The sequence below is a fragment of the Phocoena sinus genome, chromosome X, assembly GCF_008692025.1.
Source record: "Phocoena sinus isolate mPhoSin1 chromosome X, mPhoSin1.pri, whole genome shotgun sequence".
Taxonomy (NCBI): Eukaryota; Metazoa; Chordata; class Mammalia; order Artiodactyla; family Phocoenidae; genus Phocoena; species Phocoena sinus.
In genome coordinates, this window is record NC_045784.1 from 62,449,304 (window position 1) to 62,475,475 (window position 26,172).

A 26,172-nucleotide genomic window follows, 5' to 3' on the forward strand; every position below is an offset into this window, starting at 1 on the left:
TCCAAAAACAACAGAATACACATTTTTCTCAAGTGCTCATGGAACATTCTCCAGGATAGATCATATCTTGGGTCACAAATCAAGCCTTGGTAAATTTCAGAAAACTGAAATTGTATCAAGTATCTTTTCCGACCACAACGCCATGAGACTAGATATCAATTACAGGAAAAGATCTGTAAGAAATACAAACACATGGAGGCTAAACAATACACTACTTAATAATGAAGTGATCACTGAAGAAATCAAAGAGGAAATAAAAAAATACCTAGAAACAAATGACAATGGAGACACAACGACCCAAAACGTATGGGATGCAGCAAAAGCAGTTCTAAGGGGGAAGTTTATAGCAATACAAGCCCACCTTAAGAAGCAGGAAACATCTCGAATAAACAACCTAACCTTGCACCTCAAGCAATTAGAGAAAGAAGAACAAAAAAACCCCAAAGCTAGCAGAAGGAAAGAAATCATAAAAATCAGATCAGAAATAAATGAAAAAGAAATGAAGGAAACAATAGCAAAGATCAATAAAACTAAAAGCTGGTTCTTTGAGAAGATAAACAAAATAGATAAACCACTAGCCAGACTCATCAAGAAAAAAAGGGAGAAGACTCAAATCAATAGAATTAGAAATGAAAAAGGAGAAGTAACAACTGACACTGCAGAAATAAAAAAAATCATGAGAGATTACTACAAGCAACTCTATGCCAATAAAATGGACAATCTGGAAGAAATGGACAAATTCTTAGAAATGCACAACCTGCCAAGACTGAATCAGGAAGAAATAGAAAATATGAACAGACCAATCACAAGCACTGAAATTGAAACTGTGATTAAAAACCTTCCAACAAACAAAAGCCCAGGACCAGATGGCTTCACAGGTGAATTCTATCAAACGTTTAGAGAAGAGCTAACACCTATCCTTCTCAAACTCTTCCAAAATATAGCAGAGGGAGGAACACTCCCAAATTCCTTCTACGAAGCCACCATCACCTTGATACCAAAACCAGACAAGGATGTCACAAAGAAAGAAAACTACAGGCCAATATCACTGATGAACATAGATGCAAAAATCCTCAACAAAGTACTAGCAAACAGAATCCAACAGCACATTAAAAGGATCATACACCATGATCAAGTGGGGTTTATTCCAGGAATGCAAGGATTCTTCAATATACGCAAATCTATCAATGTGATAAACTATATTAACAAATTGAAGGAGAAAAACCATATGATCATCTCAATAGATGCAGAGAAAGCTTTCGACAAAATTCAACACCCATTTATGATAAAAACCCTCCAGAAAGTAGGCATAGAGGGAACTTTCCTAAACATAATAAAAGCCATATATGACAAGCCCACAGCAAACATCATCCTCAATGGTGAAAAACTGAAAGCATTTCCACTAAGATCAGGAACAAGACAAGGTTGCCCACTCTCACCACTCTTATTCAACATAGTTTTGGAAGTTTTAGCCACAGCAATCAGAGAAGAAAAGGAAATAAAAGGAATCCAAATCGGAAAAGAAGAAGTAAAGCTGTCACTGTTTGCAGATGACATGATACTATACATAGAGAATCCTAAAGATGCTACCAGAAAACTACTAGAGCTAATCAATGAATTTGGTAAAGTAGCAGGATACAAAATTAATGCACAGAAATCTCTGGCATTCCTATATACTAATGATGAAAAATCTGAAAGTGAAATCAAGAAAACACTCCCATTTACCATTGCAACAAAAAGAATAAAATATCTAGGAATAAACCTACCTAAGGATACGAAAGACCTGTATGCAGAAAATTATAAGACACTGATGAAAGAAATTAAAGATGATACAAATAGATGGAGAGATATACCATGTTCTTGGATGGGAAGAATCAACATTGTGAAAATGACTCTACTACCCAAAGCAATCTACAGATTCAATGCAATCCCTATCAAACTACCACTGGCATTTTTCACAGAACTAGAACAAAAAATTTCGCAATTTGTATGGAAACACAAAAGACCCCGAATAGCCAAAGCAATCTTGAGAACGAAAAAAGGAGCTGGAGGAATAAGGCTCCCTGACTTCAGACTATATTACAAAGCAACAGTAATCAAGACAGTATGGTACTGGCACAAAAACAGAAAGATAGATCAGTGGAACAGGATAGAAAGCCCAGAGATAAACCCACGCACATATGGACACCTTATCTTTGATAAAGGAGGCAGGAATGTACAGTGGAGAAAGGACAGCCTCTTCAATAAATGGTGCTGGGAAAACTGGACAGGTACATGTAAAAGTATGAGATTAGATCACTCCCTAACACCATACACAAAAATAAGCTCAAAATGGATTAAAGACCTAAATGTAAGGCCAGAAACTATCAAACTCTTAGAAGAAAACATAGGAAGAACACTCTATGACATAAATCACAGCAAGATCCTTTCTGACCCACCTCCTAGAGTAATGGAAATAAAAACAAAAATAAACAAATGGGACCTAATGAAACTTCAAAGCTTTTGCACAGCAAAGGAAACCATAACCAAGACCAAAAGACAACCCTCAGAATGGGAGAAAACATTTGCAAATGAAGCAACTGACAAAGGATTAATCTCCAAAATTTACAAGCAGCTCATGCAGCTCAATAACAAAAATACAAACAACCCCATCCAAAAATGGGCAGAAGACCTAAATAGACATTTCTCCAAAGAAGATATACAGAATGCCAACAAACACATGAAAGAATGCTCAACATCATTAATCATTAGAGAAATGCAAATCAAAACTACAATGAGATATCATCTCACACCAGTCAGAATGGCCATCATCAAAAAATCAAGAAACAATAAATGCTGGAGAGGGTGTGGAGAAAAGGGGACACTCTTGCACTGCTGGTGGGAATGTGAATTGGTTCAGCCACTGTGGAGAACAGTATGGAGGTTCCTTAAAAAACTACAAATAGAATTACCATATGACCCAGCAATCCCACTACTTGGCATATACCCTGAGAAAACCAAAATTCAAAGAGAGTCATGTACCAAAATGTTCATTGCAGCTCTATTTGCAATAGCCAGGACATGGAAACAACCTAAGCGCCCATCATCGGATGAATGGATAAAGAAGATGTGGCACATATACACAATGGAATATTACTCAGCCTTAAAAAGAAATGAAATTGAGCTATTTGTAATGAGATGGATAGACCTAGAGTCTGTCATACAGAGTGAAGTAAGTCAGAAAGAAAAAGACAAATACCGTATGCTAACACATATATATGGAATTTAAGGGAAAAAAATGTCATGAAGAACCTAGGGGTAAGATAGGAATAAAGACGCAGACCTACTGGAGAACGGACTTGAGGATATGGGGAGGGGGAAGGGTGAGTTTTGACAGGGCGAGAGAGAGTCATGGACATATACACACTAACAAACGTAGTAAGGTAGATAGCTGGGGGGAAGCAGCCGCAAGGCACAGGGATATTAGCTCGGTGCTTTGTGACAGCCTGGAAGGGTGGGATGGGGAGAGTGGGAGGGAGGGAGACGCAAGAGGGAAGACATATGGGAACATATGTATATGTATAGCTGATTCACTTTGTTGTAAAGCAGAAACTAACACACCATTGTAAAGCAATTATATCCCAATAAAGATGTTTTAAAAAAAAAAAAAAAAAAAAAAAAAAAAAAAAAAAAAAAGAAAGAAATCACAAGGAAAATTAGAAAACACTCTGAGATGAATGAAAATGGAAACACAACATACCAAAACTTATGGGATGCAGCTAAAACAGTGCTTAAAGAGAAGTTTATTTTATAAATGCTTGTATTAAAAAAGAAGAAAGATCTCAAATCAATAACCAAACCTTCTACCTTAAGACAATGAAAAAAAGAAGAAAAGAAGAGCAAATTAAACTGAAAGCAAAGAGAAGAAAATTACAAAGACTGTAACAGAAAGAAAAATAGAGAACCAAAAATAATAGAAAAAAATCAATGAAACCAAAAATTTGTTTCTTTGAAAATAAACATCAAAAAAATTGACAAATATTTAGCTAGACATACCCAAAAAATAAAAAAAGGAAATGTATTAAAGTCAGGATAGAAAGAGAGGACATCACTTCCAACTTTAAAGAAATAGAAAGGATTATAAGGACATACCGTTGGCAGTCACATGTCAACAAATTATTGATATATAACTTAGGTGAAAACCACAAGTTCCTAGAAAGACACAAACTATCCAAATGGACTCCAGAAGAAACAAAATCCAAATAGATTTATAACAAAAAGATATAACTAGTAATTACAAAACTTTCACAGAGAAAAGTCCAAGTACAGGTGGCTTCACTGGTTAATACTACCAAACATCTGAGGAAGAATTAATATCACTTCTTCACAAACACTTCCAAAAAAGAGAAAAGGAAGGAACTTCCCAACTCATTCTATGAGGCCAGTATTAGCCTTACACCAAAATCAGACAAAGACATCACAAGAAAACTACAGATCAATACCCCTTATGAACAGAGATACAAAGATCCTCAACAAAACACTAGCAAACCTAAAAATTCAGCAACATATAAAAAAGATGATACACCTTTTAATACACACAATGAAGTAGAATTTATTCCAGGAGTTCAACGTTGTTTTAACATCTGGACATCAATCAATGTAATACACCCTATCAACAGAATAAAGGATAAAACCCATATCATCCTAATAGATGCAGAAAAAGCATTTAATAAATTCTAACACCGCTTCAATGATAAAAAACACTCAACAAACTGGGAACAAAGGGGTTCTTCCTACATCTAATAGAGGGCATCTACAAAAAACCCACAGCTGACATCATAATGAATGGTTGATGACTGAATGTTTTCCCTCCTAAGATCAGAACAAGACAAAGATGTTCAATCTTGCTACTTCTATTCAGTATTGTACTGGAGGCTCTATCCAGGGCTATTAAGAAAGAAAATAAAAGTCATTCAGAGTGGAAAGTCATTTGCAGATGACATGATCTTGTATATAAGGAATTCACTGAAAAACAATTAGAACTAATAAATGAGTTCAGTGAGGCTGCACGATATAAGATCAATATACAAAAATTAATTGTATTTCTCAACAGTAGCAATCAACAATCTGAAAATGAAATTAAGAAAACAATTTCGTTTAAGACAGCATTAAAAAGAATACTTAGGAATAAATTTAATGAAAGAAGTGTAAAACATACACTCTGAAAACTACAAAACCTGTTGAAAGAAATTAAAGACCTAAATAAATAGAGATCCTATTTTCATGGATCAGAAGACTTAATATTGTTAAAATGGTAATACTCTCAAAACTGATCTATAGATTGAACACAATCTTTATCAAAATCCCATTTGGTTCGTTGCAGAAATTGACAAGCTTATCCTAACATTCATGTGAAAATTCAAGGGACCCATGATAGCTAACACAATCTTAAAAAAGATCAAAGTTGGAGGACTCACAATTCCCAACTTCAAAATTTATTATAAAGCTACAATAATCAAGACTGTGTCAAGAGACACTGCTTTGGGAAAACAAGTGTTCTCCTTACTTGCTGCAAGTAATAAATCCTTCCTTCTCTGGAAAAAAAAAAAAGGCTGCGTCATACAGGCATAGGCTAGGCATGCAGATCAGTGAAATAAAATTGGGAGTTCAGAAATAAACCACTGCATTTTTGTCAGTTTTTAACAAGGGTGTCAAGAAAAGTAAATGGAGGAAAGACAGTCTTCTATCTAAGAGATAGTGCTAGAACAACTGGATAGTCACATTCAAAAGAATGAAGTTGGACCCCCTACTACACACCATACACAAAAATTAAGTCCAAATGGGTTACTGTGCTAAAAAGAGTTAACATAGAAGGCCAGAAATGCTATTCTTGGAAAGGCCTGATTATAAGATTGGCCCTTGGTTGGCATTTGGAAAGCTGGATTTTGGGAGGGTTTCCACCATTCTCAGAATTGATTAACAGTGGCTTATTGTGCCTAAACTGTTTGTGGAAACACTATGGTTTATGTTGAACATTTGCTTTCCCTCTGGGAGTCCAGAGTTTTGGTACATGCCAGACAGAGGCTGTTTATGTGACCAGCCCCCAGTAAAAACCCTGGGTGCTGAGTCTTAAATGAGCTTCCCTGGTTGGCAATATTTCATACATGTTGTCACAACTCATTGCACGGGGAGTTGCATCCTGTGTGACTTTACTGAGAGAGCACTCTGGAAGCTGGTGCCTGTTTTCCCTGGACTTTGTCCAATGCACCTTTTCCCTTTGCTGACTTTGCTTTGTATTCATTTGCTGTAATAAGTCATAGCTTTGAGTATGCTTAGTCCTGTGAGTCCTCCTAGTGAATCACTGAACCAGAGAGGTGGTCTTGGGGACCCATAAACATAATCATAGACCTAATTGTAAGAGCTAAAACTACAAAATTCTTAAAAAATAGGAATAAATCTTTGTGACCTTGGGCTAGGCAACGCCTTCTTAGATAGGACACTAAAAGAAAAATTAGATGAATTGGACTTCACCCGAACTAAAAACTTCTGTTCTTCAAATGACACTATCAAGAAAGTAAATTGCATGGTTGATATGCTTCAGAGAAAAAAAAAAGTGAAAAGCAACACACAGAATGGGAAAAACTATGTGCCAATCACATATCTGATAAGGGACTTGTATCCAGAATACATAAAGAACCTTTAGGGACTGTATCCAGAATATATAAGGAATCTTTACAACTCAACAATAAAAAGACAAATAACCCAATTAACAAATGGGTAAAGGATCTGAATGGACATTTCTCCAAAAGAAGATAAACAAACAGTCAATTGGCACATGAAAAGATGTTTAATATCATAAGCCATTAGGGAACTGCAAATCAAAACCACAATGAGATACCACTTCATACCCACTAAAATGGCTAGAATCAAAAAGATGGACAATAGCAAGGATTGGTGTGGATACGAAGAAATTGGAACCCTCAGACATTGCCAGTGGGAGTGTAAAATGGTACAGTCCCCTTTGGAAAACAATTTGGCAGTTCCTCATGTTAACCATAGTTACCAAATGACCCAGCACTTCTCCTAGATGTATATCCAAGAGAAATAAAAACATATGTCCACACAAAAACTTGTACATGAAGGTTCATAGCAGCGTTATTCATAACAGCCAAAACCCAGAAACAACCCAGATGTTCATCAACTGATAAATGGATAAATAAAATGTGGTGTATATCAATACAGTAAGGTATTGTTCAGCAATATAAAGGAATGAAGTATTGGTACATGCTACAACATAAAACTTATAAAAGTAAAGGATAAAATACATTGGGGAAAGTGTTTCTTTGACAGTTCAGATTCAGAAATAAATATAAAATAAAAAGAAGGTAATAGAAATATTTTCTGAGAAAAGAACTTCTTACATTTTAATTTGGATCAAATGCCTATATCACCACTGCTATGTAAAAGAGAAAAGAGCCCTAAGGCACTTCTATTGGCCAGTGACTATCACACTGATGCACCAAGCAGATGAACTCCATTTGATTTATCTTCATTGTCTTCGTCTCTACCATCAAGATCCTAGGCTGGGCTTCTCTGGTGGTGCAGTGGTTGAGAGTCCGCCTGCCGATGCAGGGGACACGGGTTTGTGCCCCTGTCCAGGAAGATCCCACATGCCGCGGAGCGGCTGTGCCCGTGAGCCATGGCTGCTGAGCCTGCGCGTCCGGAGCCTGTGCTCCGCAACAGGAGAGGCCACAACAGTGAGAGGCCCGCATACCGCAAAAAAAAAAAAAAAAAAAAAAAAAAAAAGATCCTAGGCTGCTGAGAGTGGAGTCAAACCACAAAGGCTATTCAGACTGTTTTCCAAAACCAAATATCAATAGTTCTGAGCTTTTAGATTAACTCCTCCTCTATGCCTCTGTCTTCCTTTATTAATGTAGATATGACAAAGTTGGCCAAGTCATACTACACTAATTCATTACAGGGTATATACTTGGTTAAAGTCAACAGAAATACCAATATTGTTTCCAATAGTTTTCCATTTTTTGTTTGGTTGTCATCTGGCCTTAATCTCTTCAGCCTAAGAAATCTGAAATCATAGGCCATTATGGATCATTGATTTAAACCAAGGAAACTAAATCAGAGATCAGTCTACCTAAACTGTAAGCGTCATGAGGGCAAGGACCACATCTGTTTTGTTCACTATTGTATTTCCAGTGCCTGGCACAAAACTGGCACTCAATTAATATTTACAAATGAATAAACAATAAGAATAAGTAACCCAGTGATCTTCAAACTTAAAAGTGCATCAGAATCACCTAGAAAGCTTATTAAAACACAGATTGCTGGGCCTCACCTCAGTCTTTCTGATTCAGTAGGCCTAGGATGAGAACCGATATTTCACATCTCTAACAAGTTCCCAGCGGATACCGATGCTTTCCAGTGCCTGGCACATAGCAGGCATTTAATTAATTATATTAGTCAAAAGAATAAATGACTGAACAGATACTTAACAAATAAATACTTATTAAATTGAATTTTGTTTTCTGAAATGGAAAAGAGGTTGGAGTTGAACCCCCTCACCTGCCTTTTTGGAAAAGAAATGGAAAGATATCACCCTGCATGAAGTTGATTTATAAGTATAAATTTTACTTTTTGATTATTTTTTTTTTTTTTTTTTTTTTGCAGCATGCGGGCCTCTCACTGTTGTGGCCTCTCCCGTTGCGGAGCACAGGCTCCGGACGCGTGGCCTCAACGGCCTATGGCTCACGGGCCCAGCCGCTCTGCGGCATGTGGGATCTTCCCGGACCGGGGCACGAACCCGTGTCCCCTGCATCGGCAGGCGGACTCTCAACCACTGCGCCACCAGGAAAGCCTGATTCATTCTTTTTTCAGTCAATCTGATTGTCATATAATACAAGATAACAGCAGTTACCAGAAAAAACAGTGACATCAAATCTACACCCGGGGATGACTACCATTGGGCTATGAAAAATATTTGAGAAAATAAATTTTTAAAGGGGATGAGGCAAGGCAAACATTATGTGTTTTTAAAAGTTATTAGTAGAGTAAAATTACAGACTATTCAAGTAACTAGCCAGCATGTTATCATTAGAAAAGCTGATGAAATAACTTGACTCTAAAAGTCATGGTAAAGGGTAAAATAAATAAAACTACCTTTACAAGTATTTTTTCTATAATCAGAAAAGAGGGCATTGGTGAGTGGCAGAGAAAAGGGCTTAGAACAATACAAAATACCAGACAGGCAGGTGAGGATGGAAATCGGTATTTAGAAGAAAGAAAGTAATGAAAATTTAGAGCTCTCAATCCTCTAAATTACAGTCCTAATGATTTTGGCTTTCTTAAAGTCCTATAGGTAGTGTATGTGTAAAAAAAATTATATGATATAGCTGGGTGGGTAGGTCAAGTCCTTAATATCATACTAATCTAGCTGGGAACATGGACTTCAAGTTCTAAATATATAATGAACATGTAAGTAATACTCTGTGACTATAAACAACCATGAAGTATTTAGCCAATCACTCTCAACCAAAACAAGAACTGTTTACCAGGAACATCACTTTAACTCTTCAGTATGAAATGTAGTTCTTTAACCTTTCAGATAGGAAAATGTTCATATTATACAAATTGTCTAGGAAAAAATCCTGTAAAGTGAACACTTTTCTATCACAAGGCCCTTTCTTATTCCATTCTGGTCTTGTACTTGCATAATATAAACGTAAAAGGGTATCTGATAGGTATACCTAAATTAAGTTTACTTCAAATTAAACATCAAGCATTGGCTCTTTATTTTCCTAAACGGTTTCTGACTCCTAAAACAGACACGCAAGCACACAAACAAGCAAAATTTCCATTTTGCCTTTCCTCTTCTGGACGTGTTTTAATATCGTAAGCTAGCATAAGTCTATTTTGGAAGTAGAAGGAGTAGTTTTAAGCTTTTCATTAAAAGACTTTGAAATCACACCATTTCCCAGAGTTCTGAAAAACACTATGGAAGTTTGTGTTAATTATTTCTTTGTATAACACAATACTCATCTATTCTCATCTTCAAGGGAAAAATTAGTAACAGCCTACAGTATGATGTTTGGTGACTCCCACCAACTCTCAGATTGATTTATATGTTCTTCCTCTATGTGTTCACAACACCTTTCGTATACCTCTATCATGACAATGATAAAAATCTAATTTCTGGACAATAACTGAAAATAGATGTTTAAAAAAGCCCTTACCTAGTCTGGTTCTTAAAAGCAAGAAATGTAAGTCTACTTTCATAAAATTAATTCCAAAATTATGTATTAATCCTAACAAGAGGAATTCAAGGTTTCAATTTCTTGCTATCAGAAACAAGTTACTTTCCTCTTAAAATCAGGAAGATGGTTTGGCCCAGAAAAATGAAAGCTATCTGCAGAAAGATTGCTAAAAAGGAGAATCAAACAAGCTACTCTGTGGCTTATCTTATTTGTAAAAAAGCCATAAGCTCATGCATGTTTTATAGAACTAAAGGCAGGTTAATCTATATTAATGGATCCCTACTTGTTTCACCTGACTCTCAGTTGAGATAGACAGTCTACGAAAGTCCACCTGAAAAATAAATGGCTCAAATTAAACTCAGAATATGAAACAAAATACATGATCTTAACAAAGTCTCAGTCCAAAAGAATGTTCTTAAATATGAAAGTATCCCAGCTCAGTTCCCAAGTAGTATCTTACCTGCTTTATCTCACTTTTTAACTGCATAATCCCAGTTCGTTCTGGTTTGGTTGCTCCAACAGCACCAATCTCACGGATAGAAATAGCAGGGCTGATATTTGAATCAGTGAGACGAACTATATAGCATGACAGATTAAAGAGAAAGAGGGAGGATAACCAGGTTCAAATTTTTTTCTCCACCACATTTAAAAGACTTAGATGTATGTCCTCCTTTTATGTTAATAATAATAAAAACCAAACAACCAACTAAACCTTGCTATTCAAAGTGTGGTCCACAGGCCTGCAGCATTAGCTTCACCTAGAAGCTTGTTAGAATTTTAGGCCCAACTCTAGAATTAAAGCCTGCAGTTTAGCAAGATACCCAGGTGATTCTTATGAACAGTAAGGCTTGAGGAACACTGCTTTATAACAATCTAAGGTCTAGTATCCATCCATCTGACATTATATATTTATTTATTCTAAGTCTAAAAGTTAAGCATGAGAGATAACTCTTTTAATTTGCTCTGATGTTTTAGGTACTTGATATCAAATACCACTACCAAACCACCAAGTGCAGGTGTAAGGTTAATTTGTGATAGACCCCTAAACGTATTTGAATTTAAAAGTGAAAGGATGTATCAGGTGCACTGTATCAGCTACACACACACACACACACACACACACACACACACACACACACACACACACACACACCACTATAAGTGCTACTGAATTATTGCCAACTGGAATACAATAAAGTTTCAGATGATACAGGTTGCTAGTTGTCCTAAAGTAGAGTCTTAAGATAATGTAAGGGAATGTATAAAACAGTCCAAAACAAAATATGCTAGTAATCTACTTAACTGACATATCATTTAAGGGAAAAAAAGACACACAGTGGTTTCCAAATCTTGTTCCAGAAGACAGTTTTGGTTTTAACTTTCATATACTGGGGTCCTATTTATTTGGGAGAAAAGTTCCGCTGATAAAAGAGAAACACTTTAAAATCAATGAGACATTTAAAACAAACATTCTGAAATAGAAATGCAGTGATTCAACCTTACCACTTCGTTCCACGCCAAACTCCTTGCCACTGAGAATGTGATGCAGGAGGTTCTTCATGGCTGAAGGACTGAGATTCATCAGGCCATCTGTGGCTTCCTCAGCTACTCAGCAGAAATGTTAGAACAGAGGGATTTCTAATTGACCTGCCACTCTCACCCTATTTTTTCTCTATTTCCTTTCTTGCTTAGAATTTCTGAGTCACTTGATTGGAAGAAAAAATGCAGACGTAGAGAATGGACTTGAGGACACAGGGAGAGGGAAGGGTAAGCTGGGATGAAGTGAGAGAGTAGCATTGACATATATACAGTACTGAATGTAAAATAGATAGCTAATGGGAAGCAGCTGCATAGCACAAGGAGCTCAGCTCGGTGCTTTGTGATCACTTAGAGGGGTGGGATAGGGAGGGTGGGAGGGAGACACAAGACGGAGGGGATGTGCGGATATATGTATACATATAGCTGATTCACTTTGTTATACAGCAGAAACTAACACAACATTGTAAAGCAATTATACTCCAATAAAGATGTTAAAGAAAATAGATTTCCAGCACCATACTGCCTAGGTATTCATCCTCCAACAGATTCTTAATAATTTAAGGACTGATTATCCAGTTTATGGATTAACTAGGCCCTTGATTTCTTCTTCACCCCTCTTCCACATCATTAGGATACTCAGTAGAATCTTTATTTGAAAGTGGGAAGAATGAAAGGAGCACAATGGAACTGGAAACCAGTCGGAGAAAGCAATGATTGTATCTATGAAGATGGGCTAAAATAATCAAAACAACTCTATCTGGAAATATGGGGATTTAAAAAGAGAATAGATATGAATCTATGAAATTATGAAGAATATTGAGAATATAACTTGAATCTGTTCATCAACATCAGACACCTATTATGAGTTTACTACATGTAGGTCATGATTTTAAACAATGTTAGTACAAACAGGTATGACATGGTACTTGACCTTGTGAGGCTGACCAACTATTTGGGAAAGACTGGACATGTATACAAGATAAACAACAGTAAAACATGGCATGGCTATACTAAGTGTCAAATGAGAGGTATAGACAATAAATGCTTTGGAAATAAGAGGAGACATCAATCTCCAAGGATGGGGACTGATAAAATTAGTGGGAAGTACTGTTGAAGTGGGAGGTAGAGGCCAGACTGTTGAGGGTCTTGAATATCAGACCCAGGGATCTTGACTTTATCCTAGAAGAAATAAATAGCCATGGTTTGATGAATCCACAGGAAAAAAAATATCTGTAATGGGCAATTAAGGAAAAGTGACAAATGTTTGAGGATTTATCCCTTCTTGAGGTTTATTATTGAATAATCAGACTCTCATGAAACATCACTTGATACCAAAGCTTGAGAAAAAAATATATATATACATGTAATCTTATAACAATGTGCTGAACTGGCAATCATTTGGAATCAGGCAGACTTGGACTCAAATTTCGCTATTTACCAGTTATGTAACTTCGGGCAAGTTATTAACCTTTCTGAGTTTTATTTTTTAAAAACTGCTCATTAGCTTTATTTAAAGAATTTAAAATTTTTATACAATTTTAAAGGTTACTTTCCATTTACAGTTATTACAAAATATTGGCTATATTCCCTGCGTTGTACAATACATTCTTTTTTTTTAACATCTTTATTGGGTATAATTGCTTTACAATGGTGTGTTAGTTTCTGCTTTATAACAAAGTGAATCAGTTATACATATACATATGTTCCCATATCTCTTCCCTCTGGCATCTCCCTCCCTGCAACCCTCCCTATCCCACCCCTCCAGGCGGTCACAAAGCACCAAGCTGATCTCCCTGTGCTATGCGGCTGCTTCCCACTAGCTATCTACCTTACGTTTGGTAGTGTATATATGTCCATGCCACTCTCTCGCTTTGTCACAGCTCACCCTTCCCCCTCCCCATATCCTCAAGTCCGTTCTCTAGTAGGTCTGTGTCTTTATTCCTGTCTTACCCCTAGGTTCTTCATGACATTTTTTTCCTTAAATTCCATATATATATGTGTTAGCATACGGTATTTGTCTTTCTCTTTCTGACTTACTTCACTCTGTATGATAGACTCTAGGTCTATCCACCTCATTACAAATAGCTCAATTTCATTTCTTTTTATGGCTGAGTTATATTCCATTGTATGTATGTGCCACATCTTCTTTATACAATACATTCTTGAGCCTATTTTACATCCAATAGTTTGAGTTTCAATTCCTTTTACCATCAGTAAAAGTGAGATAAAAATACCTTCTCCAGTTGGTTGTTGTAAGGATTAAATTAGATAATATATGTAAATAAAAAGCAAAAAGTACAGTGTCTGGCATATGGTAGGTATAAAATAATCATTAGCTTTATTCCTTTAAAGGGTTATTTAAATATACATTATCTCATGTAATTTAGGTTAGATTCAAACCAATAAATTTAGCTACTTGCTAACAGCTCAATTAAAAGCCTTTTGGGGAAATTTAACTGAAACAATGGCTAAAATTGAGTTTTGCAACTGTGATTTTATCTTTGTATTCAATCCCTATCTCTATTACTTTGCCATTCTTGTTGAAATCAAATACAGAGGGAAAAAATAGTCATGCCATGGGGTCTCCCCATAATTCTGTGCTACAGCTTCCAAAGGCCCCATCTATTCTTCTACTAAAACTGCTACCTTGCCAAATACACCTATAGCCAATATCAAAAAGTCTTGTCAGATAAATATGAATAGAAATATTGCCTTCCTTTATTTGACCCTGATGTTGACTAGACAGAATACTGACACTATAATCAAACTGATGTGGTGACTCAATCTGACAGCCAGAGGTGGCCATGCCTGAATCAGAATTGAACCCAGTCTATCACACTTAGTTTGATGTATGCCTCGGATCACTCTAGGAGTTAGTAGGAATGTCATTGGGAGTGCAGAGCCCCTAGGAGGTGGAATTTTGAAGTTGACAACTAATATATAAATTTGTCATAGCAGTCCCTTGACTTGTATAGAGACTGACTAACATGGGAACAAGACTGCTATATGCAGCTTCTGAGATACTGATAAAAATCCTTTAGATTCCTTTCCCTCCTGATTCAAAACTCAATAGAACTCTATTAAAAGTGAATTCTGCCTCAAACAGTTAGTTAATTGAATACCTGAGCACCGAAGGGAGTGGGCCAGTTCTGTTGCCATAACTTGTATGATCAGACCAATTCGAAGTCGAAACATTTCAGCAAAGAGGCCAGGCTGAGTTCGCATATACATGGCTAGGTATACCATTATTTCCTGTGCATGGAATGAATATAGACAAAAATTATGCCCTAGATCTCACAAGGCTTATTTTGTGGTCTTCAGAAATTGCCAGATCAACTGAAAACAAACTTTTAAATATCAATCACCAGATTAGGCTTTATAATTCTGCTCACCTGTGTAAGAATTGAAATGCTCATGTCCCCTTCACTGGCTTCATCTATCAGCTGAGTGAGTACTTCATAGGGCAGAGGTCTAAGGAAGAGGACAGTAGAGAAAGACAAAATTCTGCAACTACTTAAAGCTAAATTTATTGAGAAAATAAAAAAGCTCCTCCCAAGTCCAAGTCAGTGTCTCAACATCTCATCATTACTGGTAGCATTCTGGTTCTTTCAGTCTTCAAAGTTCACTGCCTCCCCAAAGCACTCTGGCCCATATCAACTCAGGAGAGTTCTGCTCTCCCGTCTCTAAGCCTGGATTGCCCTTCTCCTTCCAAATTGTATTTAAAACTCACCCCATGACGTCCTTCCAGACCAGTCTTTCATGGTTAATTCTTAACATTTGACAAGTAACTATTATGGTTAAAAAGTAATAAACTAAATTTAAGCTGTGCCTTTTGGAAGACATTTTATTACTTTACAATCACACCTTATAGAGTTATACTGATTTTTTATAGTTTCATCAGTTTACACACACACACACCCTCCTACACTTCTGACTCTCCTGTTGATACTAAGCACTCTGGGGGCATGGGGCATGCCATCTTCTTTTGGATTGCCCACAGTAGCCACAAAATTGATCTGATTTGTAATAAAAGGTTCTGTTTGCCAGGAATAAGGTGTTATGGATTGAACTGTGTTCCCTCTAAGTTCCTATGTTGAAATCCTAATCCCTAGGATCTCAGAGTGTCTTTACAGAGGTAAGCTAAAGTGAGGTAATTGGGTGGGCCCTAATCTAATATGACTGGTGTCTTTTATAAGTGAGAAATTTGGACACAGAGACACACAGAGAGAGAAGAAATGTGAAGAGACATAAGGAAAAAACAGCCATCAATAAGCCAAGGAGAGAGGCCTGGAACAAAGTCTAGAGTATAGCTGATTTTTTGTGGGGGCCAATTCCAGTTGCCCTATTTGTTTGTTTTTTGAATAAAACGTTTGGTAAAGCCAATAAGTAAAAACAAACAAACAAAAAAACCCCAAAAGAGCAAAATACATTTGAGTACTACTCCCTGTGAGCCTTCTCTTTCATTTACTCATGTCCTATCACTACCAACATTCTCACATTCACTGTCCCTGATAGAAGCTCACACACATAGGACATTATCATCCACTTATAGATTAGGACAAGAGAATTGCAGTCAGTCCACACAGCTCCTTAAAGTCTCAGAGAAGCTTCATCAAACCCAAACAAAAACCATACTAACGCAGAGATGGTCTTCTCTCGAGGTTCTGGAGGGAGTCCCACTGTCAAATGTTTCTGGTGTGAGAGAAGGTCTGTGCAGGCCTAGGAATAAATAGTATAATAGTATTATCCTTCCCATAACACCTCACATTTCCACGAAATTTTCTGTTTTCAGCCTAGAAACCTTTGCTCCCCCTTAAATTAATGACACATCAATCTTTTCCTCAGGAAATGCGATGAAGATCAGAAAAGGGTGATTTCTAGGAAGGAACAATGAAGTATTTTTATCTCCTAAAAGGTAGGAACTTTTAGCCTAGTTCATTCATCTTTAATTCATTAAAATAAATTCATTCTTAAGACCTAGAATCCTCATAGTTTATAACACCTCTGTAAGTCTACAGTTTATACGCTTCAGTATTATATATTTGACATTCATAAACAAAAAAAGCTACCTGATAATCAGAAATGTTATGTGGGAAAAACAACATCTTAAATGGTTAGATGCTGTGGTGACCGCCTTAAAAAACAACTGCAGAAACCAATTTATAAAAAGCACCTCCATTTAGATTTGGTATAAATTCAAGAAGAATTTATAGTACCTCATCGAGTGCTTCCACCTTCTTCCTTAAGATTCCAGAGATGTATCGGATCAGGCCCCAGTGACGAATTTCTCCAACTTTGCTATAGAGCTCAGTAAGCAGCTCTCTGACTGTTGCACTCCCTTCATCATACAATCCAGTGTCCCAGTCAGGTCCTCTGGAATGTTAAAGGCAGGTCTACATTAATTATAAATAAAGCTACAAGCAACAATACTTTGTTTGTGTCATAGTGAATATGCCTGTTTTTGATAGGTTTCTCTCATTAGGAAATGAATGTTATTTACTACGAATTCTCGTAAAACTATTTTTAAGTCGGTACTGAAAGCCGAATACCTAGACAAGAATAAGTCTTAGTTTCAGTTGTGTTTTGACAAAATACATTCTTTTACCCTCTTAATGGGCTTCAAAGTAGCTGAAATTAAAGTCAAAGATTTAATTTAACTACTGAAAGTTCAGAAAGAATGCTACACTTAGGGAACTAATGAAGAAATAAGAAGAATGTGTGCTTATTTTTAAAAGATACATATATACACACAGACACACACACACACACACACATCATATACATTATTGTCGTAAAAGTTCCTATACCACAAGTCAACTGTGAAGTACCATAAAAGATATATGAAGTGCTATGAAACTGGGGAATTTAATAGATGATGAAAGGTAGACTATTTATTAAATGATGTTAAGACAATCAAGTAGCCATCTGGATAAAACATTGAATCCATGCCTCACACTGTACACCAAAATTCCAAATGTATCAAATTTAAATGTTAAAGTACTAAAAGAGATATGGGAGAACTATTTTATAATTTCAGAGTCAAGGACTTTTAAACTGTGAACTATACACCAAAAGCCATAAAAGAAAGATTGATACATTTATATATATATATATGTATATATAAATATACAAAACTCTTATTGCAAAAACCACTATAAGCAAAGCCATAGGACAAATTACAAACTGAGAAAAATATTTGCAATTCATAGGCCAATTTTCCTAATGTATAAAGAATTCCACCAAAAAACTACTAGAACTCATCAATGAATTCAGAAAAGTCACAGGATACAAAATTAATATATAGAAATTTGCTGCATTTCTATACACTGACAATAAACTATCAGAAAGAGAAATTAAGAACAATCTCATTTAAAATCAAATCAAAAAGAATAAAATACCTAGGAATAAATCTAACTAAGGAGGTAAAAGACCTGTACTCAGAAAACTATAAGACATTGAGAAAAGAAACTGAAGGTGACATAAGCAAATGAAAAGACATACCGTGCTCATGGATTGGAAGAATTAACATTGCTAATGTGACCATACCACCCAAGACAATCTACAGATTCAATGCTATCCCTAATAAAATACCAATGGCATTTTTCACAGAACTAGAACAAATCATTCTAAAATGTGTATGGAAACACAAAAGGCACTGAATAGCCAAAACAATTTTGAGAAAGAAGAAAAAGCTGGAGGAATCATGCTCCCTGTCTTCAGACTACGCTATAAAGCTGCAGTCTTCAAAGCAGTATGGAACTGGCACAAAAGCAGACACACAGTCCAATGGAACAGAATAGAAAGCTCAGAAATGAACCCACAATTATATGTTTAATTAATGTTCAACAATGGAGATGAATATACAATGGAGAAAAGACAGCCTCTTCAATAAACGGTGCTGGGAAAACTGGACAGCTACATGCAAAAGAATCAAACTGGACTACTTTCCCACACCATATATAAAAATACAGTCAAAATGGATTAAAGACTTAAATGTAAGACCTGAAACTATAACAATTCTAGAAGAAAACATAGACAGTATACTCTTTGACACTGGTCTTAGCAATATGTTTTTGGATATGTCTCCTCAGGTGTGGGAAACAAAAGCAAAAATAAGCAAATGAGACTACCTCAAACTAAAAGTTTTTGCACAGAGAAGGAAACTGTCAACAAAACAAAAATGCTGCCTACTGAATAGGAGAAGACAACTGCAAATGATATATCCAATGAAGGGTTAATATCCAAAATAGACAACTCATACAATTCACATCAAAAAAAAATAAACAATCTGATTGAAAATGGGCAGAGAATCTGAATAGACATTTTTCCAGAGAAGACACACAAATGGCTAATAGGCACATGAAAAGATGCTCAATATCACTAATCATCAAGGATATGCAAATCAAAACCACAATGAGATATCACCTCACACCCGTCAGAATGGCCATCATCAAAAAGATAAGAAATACCAAGTGTTTGTGAGGATGTGAAGAAAAAGGAACCCTCATGCACTGTTGGTGGGAATGTAAATTGGTGCAGTCATATGGAAAACAGTATGGAGATTCCTCAAAAACTTAGAAATACCAACAAGGACCTACTATATAGCACAGGGAACTATATTTAATATTTTGTACTAACCTATAAGGGAAAATAATCTGAAAAAGAATATATATATATATATATATATATATATATATATATATATATAAAACTGAATCACTGTGCTGTACACCTGAACTAACATGACATTGTAAATCAACTATACTTCAATAAAATTTTCAAAAAAGGCAAAACCAAAACCCTTAAAAATAGAACTACCATATGATCCAGCAATTCCACTTCTGGGTATCTATCTGAAGAAAATGAAAACACTAATTTGAAAAGATATATGCACAGCTCTGTTCATTGCAGCATTATTTATGATAGCCAAGATATGGAAGCAACTAAATGCCCATCAATATGAATGGATAAAGATGTGATAGATATATACACATATATATACACACACACACACACACACACACACACACACACATATACATATACACACATACATACACACACAATGGAATATTACTCTGCAATAAAAAAGAATTAAATCTTGCCATTTTCAAAAACATGGATGGTGGACCTAGAGGATATTATGCTAAGTGAAATAAGTCAGACAGAGAAAGATAAATATTGTATGACTTCACTTATATATAGGGTCTAAAAAATAAAACAAATGAACAAACATAACAAAGCAGAAATAGTATCATAGATACAGAGAACAAACATGGTTGCCAGAGGAGAGAGGAGTGGGGGGAGGAGAGAAATAGGTGAGGGAGATTAAGAGGTTAAAAAAAAAGAATTCCAACAAATAGATAAGAAAATAAAAAACAACAAAAGAACATCTGACAAAATAAGTACCAATGACTTTTAAACTTAAGAAAAGGTGTTCAATCTACCATTTGGGTAAACAGGTATAAAAGTAAACACATATATATCTGTATTGACCTATATATGCATAAAATGTCCCTGGATGGATAAACAAAAAATCAATAGCATTGATTGCCTATGAGGAGGGGAACCAGGTATCTGGGGAACAGAGGTGGGAGAAAGACTTTTTACCCCTTCACTGCATCCTTTTGTACTTTAAAATGTTTGAACCATGATAATGTGCTATCTATTCAATATATTAAATTATATATAATATAAATGTTTAATATAATAAAACTAAATCTATACTATACGAATCGATGGATTCAAGAAACAGTGAATGAAAGTCTGAAGAGTAACAGGATATTTTCACAGTCTCAAAGTACATCTCTACAAGATACTTTTTAATTTTGAAGTATAACATAGTAACTTTACAGTGGAGGAACGTGGAAGATACTACCCTAAACAAGTGGTCAAAGTTACCGGAAATGGGACTCATCAATACTATGTGCCTCCTGATAGGATACACTGAGAAGAACTCAGCATCACTTCAGTAGCATTCTTGCCCAAAATGCATAACCTGAATTTAATTATGAGGCAACAACAGATAAACCAAAATTTAGGGATATTCTGCAAAACAACTGGTCTGTATCCTTCAAAAATGTCAATAACATTAAAAATAAAGACTTAGGAACTGTTCCAGATTAAGGGAGATGAGGGACACATAAGAACTAAATGAAATGCATCATTTAGATTTTCTTTTGCTATAAAGACATTATTGGGACAACCAACAAATCTCAATAAGGTCTGTAGATTAGATAACAGTATTATATTAACATTAATTTTCTGATTTTGGCAATTATACTGTGCTTATATAAGAGAATTCCTAGTCTTTAGGAAATACACACTGAAGTATCTGGGGGTAGAAGGGGATCATGTTTGCCACATACTGTCAAATGGTTCAGAAAAAAATGTGTGTGTGGTGATGGTGATGATGAGATGATGAAGAACAAGACAGGGAGGGAGGGAGGCAGGGAGGGGGGAGAGAGATATTAAAGCTCAGTGTGAATATCTGAGGGATCTGGGTGAAGGATATCCAGAACTTTTTTCTTTTTTTAATTTTTAATTTAATTTTATTACTTTTTTAAACTTCTTTATTGGAGTATAATTGCTTTACAATGGTTAGTTTCTGCTTTATGACAAAGTGAATCAGTTATACATAGACATATGTTCCCATATCTCTTCCCTCTTGCGTCTCACTCCCTCCCACCTTCCCTATCCCACCCCTCGAGGTGGTCACAAAGCACCAAGCTGATCTCCCTGTGCTATGCGGCTGCTTCCCACTAGCTATCTAATTTAAGTTTGGTAGTGTATATATGCCCATGCCACTCTCTCACTTTGTCACAGCTTACCCTTCCCCCTCCCCATATCCTCAAGTCCATCCTCCAGTAAGTCTGTGTCTTTATTCCCATCCTGCCCCTAGGCTCTTCATGACCATTTGTTTTTCTTTTTTTTAGACTCCATATATATGTGTTAGCATATGGTATTTGTTTTTCTCTTTCTGACTTACTTCACTCTGCATGACAGACTCTAGTCCCATCAACCTCACTACAAATAACTCAATTTTGTTTCTTTTTATGGCTAATATTCCACTGTATATATATGCCACATCTTCTTTACCCATTCATCTGTTGATGGACACTTAGGTTGCTTCCATGTCCTGGCTATTGTAAATAGAGCTGCAATGAACATTGTGGTACATGACTTTTTGAATTATGGTCTTCTCAGAATTTTTTTTTGTACTATCCTTACAACTTTTCTCTAAGTTTGAAATAGTCAAAATAAAAATAAATAATATGAAAATAAATGTTATGAGATCTCATAATCAGGGAAGATCCTTTTTATTCCTAGGTATCAGAGAAAGTTTCATGGAGGTGACAGATGATCCAGGCCTTGATGGATAGCTAGAATTCCAACGAGGAGAGATGGGATGTGGTAAAGGGAGAGTAGTCCAGACAGAGGAAAAAACATGAACCAAGGTCTGAAAGTGGTTACGTACAGGCTTTGTTTTGGATGTGATAAGTAGCAGGCTGTTTTGGTGGCAGTATTCACATTGTGATGGGGGAGCAATGGTAAAGGTTGAAAGTTAGATTATAGAGGATATAGGTTTGGTCACTGATTCCCAACAGTAGTGGTGGTGATGTGGTAGGGAGAGGCAGGGGATTAGAAGGACTTGAAGATGTTGACACAATTTCAAGTCTGGGTGACTGAAAGAATGATAATACCATGAAAAGCATCAGGCAGTAGTAGGTTTCTGGTAAAGATTGAATTTGACTTTAGACATGTTGAGTAAGAAGACATATAAAAATGAATTCTGAGTAGATTAAGGACTTAAATTTTTTAAAATTCTTAAAGGTATTTAAAATATTTTTAAATTCTGGGAGGGGAGAAGGTTCTCCCCATGCATGATAAGAAACTCAGAAGCCAAAAAAGAGAAGACTATATAAAACAAAACTTTTGGGACTTCCCTGGTGGTCCAGCGGTTAAGACTCCACGCTCCCAATGCAGGGGGCCGGGGTTCGATCCCTGGTCAGGGAACCAGACACCACATGCTGCAACTAAAGATCCCACGTGCCACAACTAATGATCCCCCACGCCACAACGAAGATGTTGTGTGCCGCAACTAAGACCCAGTGCAGCCAAATAAGTAAATAAATAAATATTTTTAAAAAAAACGAAAGTTTGGATAGAGAGAAGCATATGAACAAAGTTAAAACACAAATTCCTTGGACAAAATATCTGCAACAAATATAACAAACAAAATAGTAATATATACTATTACTATAAGGAAAATGTAAATAACCCAATGGAGAGCAAACAATGGTTATGAACAGACAACTCACAGAAGGAATACTAGTCAAAAGACACAGGAAACCCCACCTCCCAGTTTCTACTCAAATCCACAAGGGATACTGGGCAGAATTCCAAGTGTATTAAAAACCATGCAGCACATCAAACAATCTACTCAAGTGGTTTGATACTAGAGTAACTAGTTCTAGTGAGATTACAGGTTTTGATCAGATGTTATGGTGAAGTTAGTATGTACAGGATTAGATGAAGAAAACTCATGTTAGGAGTGGAAGAGTTGGCAGTCAACCATGGACCACCTGAATTGGTAGGAAAGCATGAGCGTTTCAAGCCTTTGCTTGCCTATCCCAACGACCCTGCTGAATCTTCAGTTTTCATTCAAGCTACAGTCATTAGTCATTCTGTCCTTAACCCTTATCTCTTCTCACCTTCTCTATCTTTTCATTACTCTGCATTTAGCATTGTGCCTGGTACATAAGTATTCAACTGATACTTTTTGAACAGACTGCTTATCCTAAAGGAAAAAGGAAAGGAATAGAGGTATCGGAGTAATAAAACCCATGTCTTTTTCTTGGTAGTAGCACATAACAAGCTTTAACAGTTGGCACTTGGACAGGGTTGTATGAGAGGCAAAGTCCCTCACAGCATCAGACTGTCAGGAGGCTTATATAAGGCACAAGTTCTACCATCCATAACAGGAGGAGGGCAAGGGAACTCCCAGGGAAGAGGGGAGGAGGGGGGTTACAGGTCTAGGTGTAGTCCCTCAGTAGCACTGTGGGGAGGCTCTAGGTTAGAAAGTTCTGAATGGCAGCAATGGTTTGGGACACTCATGGCCCAGGGCTTATCTCTTGCTAGCAGATGCAGGTTGAGTTTTGAGGAGGATACAAAGCAGGCAGGCCCTAAATGGCTTAAAATATGTTTGGGCTATTTTTAATAAAATTGGATGTGTAAAACTTTGACTTTAGTGCTGGCGGGCTTTTCAGCTTCCTTTTTTACTTACTCATTAATCTCATAATCTGATGGAAATGGCATAGGCTCTGGAGTCAGGCCAAGGGGACTTCATTACCACCTAGAGGGGATGAAAGTCCCAAATCCCTACCTAGCCTTCTTTGACACTCCCCTGGCAGTGAGAAAGGTGGAGCAGTGCCTGCCTTGGTGAGAGCAGAAGTCTGGGCTTTGCACTCAGCCTTTGTTGACAGGGGTAGCACCGTAGATTTTTCTCTGGTGCTTGGCTGGAATAGAGTGGTTATTGTTTAAAAGTTGTCTGTGTTGCTTGAGTGCCTCTTTCCTAGCCCTTTGTCTGGGAAGAACGGGTTTTCCTTAGGGCTTTTGTTGTCTGTGCCCACTGACTGGCCTTTTCAGGCTGCTGGCTTCTCCAGCACCCAGTGAGGCAACAAAGAAAACCTGGGGACGTCAGCACCCTCTCAGTCCTCGAATCATGAGGTCCTTAGCCAGCCTGCTGCCTTCTCTCCACCTTTCAACATCTTGTTATGTTTGTTTCATAAATAATGTCCTCCTGTACCTAGCAGGAGGAATAGAGAGAAATGCATTTACTCTATCTTGTCCAGAACCAGAAGTCCCATTGTGGTTATGTTTTAAGAGGTTTTTGTCTTTTAGAAATAATACTGAAATATTTAAGAATAAAATGATAAAATGTTTGGTGTATCCTCTTCAAAATAATCCAGGAGGAAGAGAGAATGAGAATATAGATGTGACAAGATTAACCATGAGTTTTTAGTTGTTCAGGTCCAAAAGTGTTCATCACACTATTCTCTCTAATTTTGTGTAAGCCTGGGCATTTCGGCAACATCATCAAAGTTACTCTCCCTCCTTTGTTGAGGATGCATTTGAGGAAAACTAGATTGAAGCAGAAAGACTTGTTAGGAAACTGTAGCAATAGTCCTAGGGAGAGACATAGGCCTGAATGAAGGCAGCAATATTAGAGATGCAGAAGATAAATATTTAGAGGTAAAACTGGACAGACTTGGTGATTAACTGGATATAGGGAGAAGGCTTGATGATTAGGTAGGTGTTGATTCCAACAATAGAGATGGAGAATTTCATAGGAGCGACTTCATTTTTTTTTCTTTTTTTGCGACTCCATTTTTGATATTTGACTGCTGACTGCTTTCAAGTCCTACCATTCCCCTTTCCTTTCCAGCCAACTCCTGGGCAAGTTGATAAAAAAGTCTGAGTGTTCCCTCTTTTGGTGCTGTTGAGAATGAACCCTCATCCCAGCCTCACCTCCTAATCATAATAAAATTCCAAATCCAGCCTCTTTCCCTGCTTTTTAAGGACCCACACCCTTCTGGTATGTGTATGGCATCATCAGTCTTGACATCCAAAACCAATTAGGGGAGGGCGGGGGTCCATCCTGCCTCTTCATGGTGCTGACAACATGAATAAATGAGGAAGAACAGGTAATTTTGTGGGGGAATTTGGGGGACAGGAGAGAGGAGTTCAAGGTACCTAGAGTTAGAGGTACCTAGATAAAATGTACCTAGCAGAGGGTGCCTGACACACAGCAAACACTCACTAATGCTACTTTTTTTTTCCTGTAAGCCTCCATATTCTTACTTCTTTTGAGTTAAAAATTTATTTATCTATAGATTTTACCAAATAATGGAGGTTTAAAATAACCATAATAATGATAATAATGTTTATGTTGTTAGTCACTTACTATGTACCAGGCATTGTATTAGAGACTGCAGATATTTTATCTTGTTTTAATCTTTAAAACAATTCTATGAGGTAGGTATAATCCAAATTTTATAAATGAGGACAATTGAGACTTTAAAGTTACGCAGTGGGTAGGTTGTAAAACTATTCAAATCCACAACAGTGAGACTCCAGAGCAGTGCTATACTTACTATGCTATACTTCGTTTTCTATATGATCATGAAAGTAGATTGATAATATCCATCACTTACTTCATAGTATATAGCATGTAGAGGATATCAGCTTGCTCCTGTAAGCTGGAGGTCTCCTTCAACTGTAAAACCAGTGCTTTGAAGTCCACCTCCCCAGATGGGTCTCTAGGAAGATGTATTTCTACACGAACAGAGGGAACCTTTAGTTTGAGAAAAGACAAAAAAAATCC

General features: G+C 36.7%; 1 protein-coding gene across 4 annotated transcripts in view; it reads right to left on the reverse strand.

Annotated features, from left to right (window-relative positions):
• Window positions 1–26,172, reverse strand: part of PHKA1 (phosphorylase kinase regulatory subunit alpha 1) — a 148,501-nt gene that overhangs the window by 12,757 nt on the left and 109,572 nt on the right. Inside the window, exons 21-28 of one of the 4 annotated variants that reach the window (XM_032619579.1) lie at window positions 26,003–26,142; window positions 17,003–17,159; window positions 16,426–16,505; window positions 15,179–15,257; window positions 14,909–15,038; window positions 11,751–11,852; window positions 10,708–10,823; window positions 10,531–10,578 (exon numbers count right to left, since the gene is read on the reverse strand). In XM_032619579.1, coding sequence (XP_032475470.1) covers window positions 10,531–10,578; window positions 10,708–10,823; window positions 11,751–11,852; window positions 14,909–15,038; window positions 15,179–15,257; window positions 16,426–16,505; window positions 17,003–17,159; window positions 26,003–26,142 — 852 coding nt within the window. The remainder of the gene's footprint in view (window positions 1–10,530; window positions 10,579–10,707; window positions 10,824–11,750; window positions 11,853–14,908; window positions 15,039–15,178; window positions 15,258–16,425; window positions 16,506–17,002; window positions 17,160–26,002; window positions 26,143–26,172) is intronic. The other 3 variants (XM_032619580.1, XM_032619581.1, XM_032619582.1) reach the window with 3 other exon arrangements.